The sequence below is a fragment of the Fragaria vesca genome, linkage group LG5 (genome assembly GCF_000184155.1).
Source record: "Fragaria vesca subsp. vesca linkage group LG5, FraVesHawaii_1.0, whole genome shotgun sequence".
Taxonomy (NCBI): domain Eukaryota; kingdom Viridiplantae; phylum Streptophyta; class Magnoliopsida; order Rosales; family Rosaceae; genus Fragaria; species Fragaria vesca.
In genome coordinates, this window is record NC_020495.1 from 18711692 (window position 1) to 18721121 (window position 9430).

A 9430-nucleotide genomic window follows, 5' to 3' on the forward strand; every position below is an offset into this window, starting at 1 on the left:
TATTTTTTTAGAATAAATTATGTTTTCTTTTTTATCTTTGAGTCTTGAAGAATGTGCAACATTCAATTCTTCTTTCCCTAAATATTTTTAGAGAATCTGTAAATATAGGGAAGCAAAGCTTCTCTTTCATCTCTTTCCCTGTTTTAGAGAATGAGATAGGAAAGCTGTTGGAGTGGAAAATGACCTCATATTCCCCAAAATAGAGAAAATCAAACAATTTAGGGAATCTGTTGGACTTGCTCTGATTGGAGCCTCTGTGCTACTGAATATGACACATGAAGAACCATCCAATTGCTTCGTTATTGTTAGTTCTGAACACTGATATTTCGGTCTGCATACCAAGGCAAACTTTCTAAATGATTCATTTGCTCTGCAGAAGTAAATGTTTGTAATGTTCCTGAGAACTACAGATAGAGCAACGAACCCAAGAAAACATGCAGGTAACATGTTAGCATAGAATAGAGAAACTTAGAAAAGATATACCTGTAAAGTTGAAGTGTTATTTGTTTTTCTGTCCCAGAAAACAGTTGAAAAATCAAGTAGCCTTAACCAACCAAGAAAATCACACCTTAATGAAAACAAAGAATATGAGGAGAAACTAAACTACCATAAGTTGCTGTCCATGGTTTGGACATTTATTCAGTACAGAGTCGGATCCCATTTGTAGCTTCACTCTACAGATTGGGCAGCCAAAGTAGTACCACCCTTCGCAAGTGATGATTTTTGTAATTTTAGCTCGACAGGTGAACGTGGAATCCTGTGTCGATATAGACATTTTGAAGTAACATATGACATTAGTTTTAATATTTTTAATACTCATAACAACAGGTGCACAACATTATGTCCTTTCAGAGCTTCAAAAGGAAAAAATAAAATAAAAAATGAAAAATAAATTATGTCCTTTTAGAAGTTGTTACCTTGTTTTCATCTGCATCCTGTAAGATGAGGTTGCTGATATTGATTATGTTTGATGTTTCTGTGACAGAAGAACCTGTGCTTTGGCCTGAGGTTGGTATTAATTTTGGGGCATGGTTCGGGCTTGAGAACCTGCAATTTTATGGAGGTGTACAGAATTTGATATTAACACACAATGAAGATCGAATGTCGATTATGGCCATATTTTCATCTTTAAATGTGTACCTTGTTTTGTATTCCTGTAACTCAGGAATATTTGGATTGATGAAGACGCAGCTGTTCAAGCTTGTGTTGACCGCTATTTTCTCTGAGAATAGACAACAGAAGTAATTCAAGTGTAAGTCAGAATGCAATAATAGAGGAAAGAAGACTAGGAAAAAAAATGACTGAAAGAACTATCATTTATAGCTCGTCATGCAATTGAAGCAATAAAAGTTTAGCTTGATGTTGTTCACTTTCTTTTTTTTAGAAAATGAAAACCCAGAAAAGTCATTGAAAATAACCATAGTTCTTTCGAAATAATAAATAGTATGATCTCGTCGAGAAAAAGGACATTTGTTCTTACTTGCATACGTGGCCACTTTTGAACTTGTAATGACTATCACAGCTGGAGGGGGTAACTGAAGTATCTTGTCCGCATCAAAGTCAAGTGCGAGTTCTCCCCAAAGTGTTGCTCGCAGCTCTTCATTCCTAGGGAAAACAGTAAACGCATACAACAGTAGAATTGTGTAAATGAATATATCAAATAACTGAAATTGTGTATTAAACCTTTAGACAGTTAACGTATTCATAACCAAAATATTAACGATTTGGTACCTTGTGTTCTGTATTCATAGTTCCCGTGTTTTTGCCAATTGTCCTCTGACCAAAGTGTCTTCAACTTGATGCATCTCATTTATAAGCCCGATTATATCTGCTTAGCAAAAAGACAATGTTTAAAAAGTATGAAGTTTTATTAACAATGAAATATTAGAATAAAATATGAATGTTATGTACATATTATATAACTTTAGTGAATACCTTGATTGTGATATATATATCGATTTGTACCTGTCAATATGGTGTCTTTTTGGTTACGTGCAGGAAGTTCGCTATAGTCTAGTAGGTTGAAGGAGTGTATCGGTATTGCGTGGAATTCTTCACGCCTTAGTTTGAACACAGTTTTATTGTTAAACTGCAGCTATGCTTTATGTGGCACAATTTGGTGAGACTCTTGATTTTTCATGATCCTAAATTTGCTGATTTCATAGATAGGACCTTCCGCCATATTGCTTAAGACATCTTCAGTGTCAGCTTCCATGACCACGGCATGAATGGAGTCACCCTGTATGTGTCACAATTGATGGATATAATAAGTATATTCAATGATTATATAACATATAGACAATGATCAAAAATGTTTGAACCGGTGCTTGTAAAAAATGATTGAACTATTATAACAATTACATATTGGTCGATTAACACGCAGCCCAACCATCGTATCGTTGGACAGGCCTGAGAACTTTTCCTCTCCACATTCGGGATACTCGAACCTTTATTTTCATGCCACCCATTGCAGGACTAATGTCACGAATTCGGGTAGTCGACATGGTGCAAAAGCAGATCTGTTTGGGGAAAAAAAAAAGATGAGAATCATCGACAACATTAGTGTGATATACTAAGCATGAAATTGTGATTAGACATAGAGAGGATTTGCACTTTTGAAAGTATGTTAACCAAAACAACTGAATTTGTTTCTTATCTAAGAATATACTTTGTGTCTCAAATAAGATATGCATAATTGAATAAAGCAATCTGTGTAGTTTTAATCGTTTATGCAAGCACAAAGAAACAAAATACCTGTCTTAAGTTTGTAGGTTGGATTTGTAGGTTGGATCACGGCTGAGTAGAAAATAGATGTGCAGGTTAGAGGTATAACCGAATCTGAAAGTGAAAGATCTGAGTCGGCTTTTACATAGAGCTGTATAGTTATATACACAGAATTGACAATTATACCCTCGTTTATCTTTGCCTTCCTTTTTTTTTTTTTATTGAAGGTCGGTTTTTGGCTTGTTGATGTCGGCCTGCAAATTTTTATTCATTGTTTTGCTGAAGATAGAAGGAATAATTGGTGGAGGTATCGGTTGATGATGAGTTCTAGAGTTGGCCTCAAATTCTGCAAAACATTTTTGTTATTCATTTTTTTAGTATTTTTTCCGGTATATCTTTGTTAATTAGGTTTTTTTTTTTTTTTTAATTCCTTTTCTCAATGTTACTCTTGAAAGAGCTATATACAATTGTCATGAGTGAAAACTGATTGCGACATGTATAACCTAACTTGTTTTAATGATTGGTTATGACTTCTGTTTATTGCCATTATATAACATAGTCTTATTGGAAACCGGCGTCTTTTCCAAACAAAAGGTCATCTGTGTTTTGATGCAGACAGTACAATTCGTGGTAAATAAAATTTTTTATGAACAAATGTTCCAGTCAAAACTCGTGCCTCAATGACATTGACATATAGATTTGCAATTATCAACCGGGTTCGTACATGTATGGACATTTTACACAATATTAGTTGGGATGCGACTGTAAATTTTTCAACACATCTTTATACACAATATTCTTTGTATACATATTTGGTATTTCTTCGTTTAAAATCACAATTTTAATTCCTTCTCTTGAGGTCACTCTAGATAAAACAACATACAATTGTCCATGACTAAAAACAGATTGAGGCAAATATAAGCCAACTTGTTTTAATGACTGGCCCTGGCTTTTATTTATCGTCATTCCATAACATGCTTTAATCGGAAATTGCCTCCTCCTCAATATAAATGGCCATTTCTGGTTAGAAGCAGATAGTACAATTCTTGGCAAAAAAACTTTCTCATTCACATGAGTTCCAGTTAATACCCTAGCTTCAATAATCTTGTCAAATAAATTTGTGATAATCAGTCTTGTCCCATTGCACAAACCATTTGTTTGGTTTAAATTTCTAAGTAGCATAACAGGCATTCCTTTTTTCAAAACTAATTTATGTGATGGCAATCCGCTGATTTCAATACTATTCAACAATTTTGGTAGATATGATGCGCTTAAATTGTCGGCATTATCATTTATCAAGCATATAGAATCACAACTTAAATAGGTTACTGTATGACCAAGCAGTAAACCTATTGCATAATTATTTATGTCAGTGACATCAACATTTTTAGGTGTAATAATTGCACGCTCTCTAATATAATCGAAACAGTTGTAGTTTTTGGGAAAATCTAGGTATGTAGCATGAAATATAGAACGAATTGGATCACTTGTGTTATGAATTAACATATCAGATGGTATTTCTATCCAGTTTGAATCTCTGTCAGAATCATCATCTATGCCACATATATTTCCATCACCAACATTTAACAACCATTCTGCAAACTCTGATATTTGTTGTTTTTCTTCTTCACTTGTTTCCTTTTTTCGCAGTCTCATATTCTCTGTCAGGTAAAAGATTTTAAACAATGGCCACAACAAAGAACTATTTAATGATGCATCAATTACCGCACACCAGGCCCGGACCTGAGATTTTGAGGCCTGAGTCGAAATTTTAAAGTTAGGCCCTTAAATTATAGATTAATTCTAAATTCCCTTAAATTATAGTTTAATTCTAATTTTTTTATTATATATATAAAGATATTTCAGAATACTATGAACTCAAAATTTAATTATAGAATATCATATCCAAAATGTTCTGATGATTATATTTTAGGAATTCTATTTACATTATGAAACCTATTTTAAGCTCTTACCTTTTCTTTTTTCTTTTTTTACAAAAAAAAAAACTTACCTTATTTTGTTTTGGGTACAATTTCAAGTAGAAATTAAATTAAAATGTTAACACTAATTACGATAAAAACATGTTTGATTCCCTTGTTTTGGCCCCTTAATTACGGAATTCCCTTAATTACAGTCATTATCATTATCTTCCTTTAATTGTGTTTAGCAGTGAAGTTGTGACATTAATTGTTACTTACATTAATTATTTAACTATATTTGATCATAAAATAAGCTTTATTTTTTTTTCTTCTGAGCCCCTAAGATTTTTGGGCCCTGAGTCGATGGGCTCCTAGGACTCCTATCAAGTTCAGGCCTGCCGTACACTTGTTCCCATCAGTTACAACTAGTAATATTTGCCTAAAATCTCCACCAAGTACAATAGGCATACCACCAAATGGTGGGACGGTTCCAGGTGTAAAACGATACAATAATATGTCTCTAAGTGAAGTGTCTAAAGATTCAAAACAACACTTATCAGTCATCGGTGCTTCATCCCAAATAATTAAATCCGTTTTTTCAACCAGTTTAGCAAGATGTGTTCCCTTTGTTATTGAAGAGACCTTACCATCAGTAAGGTCAATTGGTATCTTGAATCTGGAATGAGCAGTTCTCCCGTTCGGTAATAACAATGATGCAATTCCAGAGAAAGCTACTGCTAACACAATCTTCCCTTCCGATCTTAGCTTACTAATAATGGTGTGCCATAAAAATGTTTTCCCTGTGCCTCCATGACCATAAACAAAAAAAGGCCATTACTTTTGTTATTAACAACATTAATCACATTCTCATATATTCTTCTTTGGCCATCATTTAACTCTGCCACTAAAGATAGGTACTCTTTTTGTAAAGCTATACAATCATAATTTAATTCCTCTCTCAATTGCCTGTTTTTCAACTCGAGCATTTTTTCCTTATCTGGCAATGGTAAATGGTACTTCGCTAACGATGAATTAGCATTACCAAGAAGTTGCTCTAACTCAAACAATAAAGAATTTCGTAACTCTGGTTCAGATATGTTTAGGTGTGGCATCATAAAATCAGAACGGACATTGTATAGAATATCATCACACATATGACGCCAATGTGTTTCAAAAAGCTGACACGGATTTGAAACATCACAGTACAACAAAATTGTAACAAATAGATGGCGCAATTGATATGACGTTGCTGTTGGTACAACCTCAGTTATAACATCACTCCACTATTTATTATCACCTAGTAAGCCGAGTGCACGACATGCTTCTTGATACATAGAATACACAACACCACATATTGTCCGAATAGATTTAAAATTTGTGCAGCCTTTACGTGTGTTCAAAAGTAGGCGTAAGTAATATAACTCACCGCTTGTTGGACTTATATTTGGCAACCTACCTATTGCATAGCCTCGTTGTCATGGTGTCCAAGTTTTTGTACCATTATTCTACACAAAGGCAGAAGGAAACTCTGCAAATGTCAACCTATTTGCTATATCCTTTGTCTCTGCGTTTGCATTTGCATGAAACCATGACGTGAGCATAGTATCGTCTAATCCTTGTCTTGCAATGACTGAGGTTAACGGTTGATTTTGACCAAAAACAATGGTTTGTTGTCCTGGTAAATGTATCTTCAACAATTCAACAGGTGGGTGCCGAGAATGAATTGGATATTCAAGCAATCTCCATGCAGCTTCAGGTGGAGATATATATCTGCAGTTTAAATACGCTGCAATTTCATCATTTAAATCAGATTGAATACCAACTCTTGCTCGGTCAGGACCTTTGCTTATATACTTGAACAAATATTTTATCAACGTTGACTGAGAACATGATTCAACATTTATATGCGCATGATATCTTAACAAAAGTTCAGCATTGTAAGGAACAACAAAGTGGTTTTCTACTGTCACATTTTTTTTCATGACAAATTTAGAATCATCATCACGGCGCATATACATGGGAAATGCATTAGCTGCAAAGAATGTGTTTTTCGTGTATTCTTTCGGAAATGATTTTTTGCGTTTATTTTCTTTCATACATGGAGCTTTAGGATTCAGCACACCACATGGACCATGGATCATAAATTGATTCACAATATCATATAAAGTTGGATTGACCTGCTTATCAGGTAGTTCAGCAGAGATTATTGAATCAATGTCAGCAGCCGAATAACACTTGTTATTTTCAGCCAACCAAAATAACATGTGAGAGTGAGGTAATCCCCGTTTTTGGAACTCAATTGTCGCAACATCTGCATATTACATTGTATACCAATGAGATTAATAAAAACATCAAAATTCGATATCATAATGTTTTAAACAGGAAAAAGGGAAAGGGGGGACGCTGTAAACAAAGATACTTACCTGCAATAGCCTTCAAAAATGGCTTGCCAGATTTAACGTAACTAATAAGATCATCATGTTTCATCTTAAAAATTCTTGCAACAATATCTGGGCGATCCTCAAGTTTGCTACCATGTTTGTTCAATAATGCTCTTTCAATTTCAGGCCATTTTGGATTGCAAGTAACTATTATAAACAAATCAGGAGGGCCATACTTCCGACACAAAGTCATAGCATCATGGTAATGTTTGTTCATATACCGCGGACTTCCCGTATGAGTGCTTGGTAAAATAATTCTTTTGCCTACATTTTCACCATCATGTCCTCTTATTGAAGCATCACATATGCCCTCATAAGTCTCGCTCCTAATATCGGGTTGATTTTTTCTGATATAAAACAAACGGTTTTCTTCAACATTTGCATAGGCATCAACCAAAAACTGTTGAAAAAGTCAGTCTCCTTTCAGCAAAGTAGAGGATTCATTTGCACGCTCATGTATTTGGTATGACATAAAATCACACATGGACATCCTTTCTCGCTTGCGATTCTGATTATCTTTGCATGCGAATAATTTCAAACCAACATGATATCCATCCTCCCCATAAGGGAAGAGTACTGGATATTGAAATGACATGAATTTTGGATGTAATCTTGATACTCGCTGCAAACCATTTTCAAATGTATCGACAACTACATCTCTATCCGCTTCATACAACCCAATGTCACCAACAATCAAGCCAGCAACTTCACTACTACTTGGCACATCGTATTCCCTATCTCCTATTCTTTCATTGTCAAGAATTGTCAAGTTTAAGCAACGCAAAGATCTTTCATTATACTTATTTCGAACAGAACGAAAATACTGAACCAATTCATTGCTTTCATCAAGCATATCAATCAATCTAGTAACAATTTCCGAGTCTAAACCGTCAACAGCTTTTTGTCGATTTGCAACTTCATTCTCAGTATCATAAATGTATAATTGTGCAAACTTAGGGCACTCACCTTCTGGAGGAATAAGTGAACCCATAAGATGGTATACCTGTCCACTAATTTTAAAAACATAAGGACCATGACCATCAGTCACCGTCTTGTCTACATTAGCTCCCATTGAAGTAAATGCAAACATAGTGTTATAACTCCGAATATTGTTTCTAAACTCTACACTCTTTTGACCATTAGTGGAATCAAGCAAGTATTCTAAAAAAACTGGAGCAGGTCTAACAGGCGGGAGCCTAATCCGACCTTCCTGGCAGCAGCCTGTATAGACCGGACTTCCATTCCTTCGAATAAATTTGGACTCTTGCAACCAAAACAATGCATGACAATCAATACAAACGTTTGTCATATCTCCAACATCTACATATGCAGACGATATACCTAGAAACAAAACAACACACCATCCTAAACAGAAATCATACAAACTCAATCCAAATAACCGCATAAATAAACAATGCACCCCAAACACAAACCTTTTGTTTTTCTTCTTCTCTGATAAAATGCCTACCCGATATTAGATTGTCCAACACTGAGAGCATCGATTCCTCTTGCAGATGAAGACTTAGCACAGTCATTTGATGCATTGGCACCATCCGGTCCTCTGCTAACAGAAGCATTCATGGAGGGACCACTGCACCCATGTTGATCAGACGATGCAGCTGACAAATTTTCCTCTCGAATTCTTTTCTTTCGAGTCATCTGACTTTTCAACATCACAAAATAATAGAACAATACACAAAATGTAAAGTACAACAAACATGTCTGATAACGTGACAACACACCATCAAAATATTTATCTTTACTTTTGTAATAAAGCCTTAAGTTCTCTCTTAACCTGCAGTGCCAACAAATATTAACATGAATAACAAAGCATCAAGAAAATAATAACAGTTCTAAAAAGCAACAGCAAGAATACAGAACAGCGAAAATTGGATTAACAGCTATCCAAAAAGTATTAAAAAAAAAGAATAAACAAAGAGCTTATAGATTCAACGCAATCTGAATTGAAATGGCAATATCATCAAACAATCTCAAATCAATGAGCCCAGTAATATCACACATCACCACTTGTCTGAATAACAATCTGAACTAACATTAACAGTATCATGTTAAAACATGCATTCTTTTACCAAATTATATTTTAAGCGATGCCATTGTAACTACCGAAACAACTCAAATGCCTGAAATCTAGCAGGCTGCAAGATGAATTTGTATTCCCACACCAAATCAAATCAATGCACTAAATCAGTAGCAGTTTTTTTTAACACTTCAATGGACCAAAACATATTAATATCATCATGATCATAACGATTTCTTTGCCTTTGAACATCTAGAAGTGACTATTATAGAAGCTGTACAAATTAAAAACAGACATACGCAATCTCT

General features: G+C 34.6%; 1 protein-coding gene across 1 annotated transcript; it reads right to left on the reverse strand.

Moving 5' to 3' along the window:
* Positions 1-6148: 6148 nt before the first annotated feature.
* LOC101297157 lies at positions 6149-8743 on the reverse strand. Its single transcript, XM_004301554.1, has 4 exons — positions 8575-8743; positions 7629-8425; positions 7067-7484; positions 6149-6954 (listed from the first exon to the last, which is right to left on the reverse strand). Exons 1-4 carry the CDS (start codon positions 8741-8743, stop codon positions 6149-6151), a joined length of 2190 nt encoding a protein of 729 aa, XP_004301602.1.
* Positions 8744-9430: the final 687 nt, after the last annotated feature.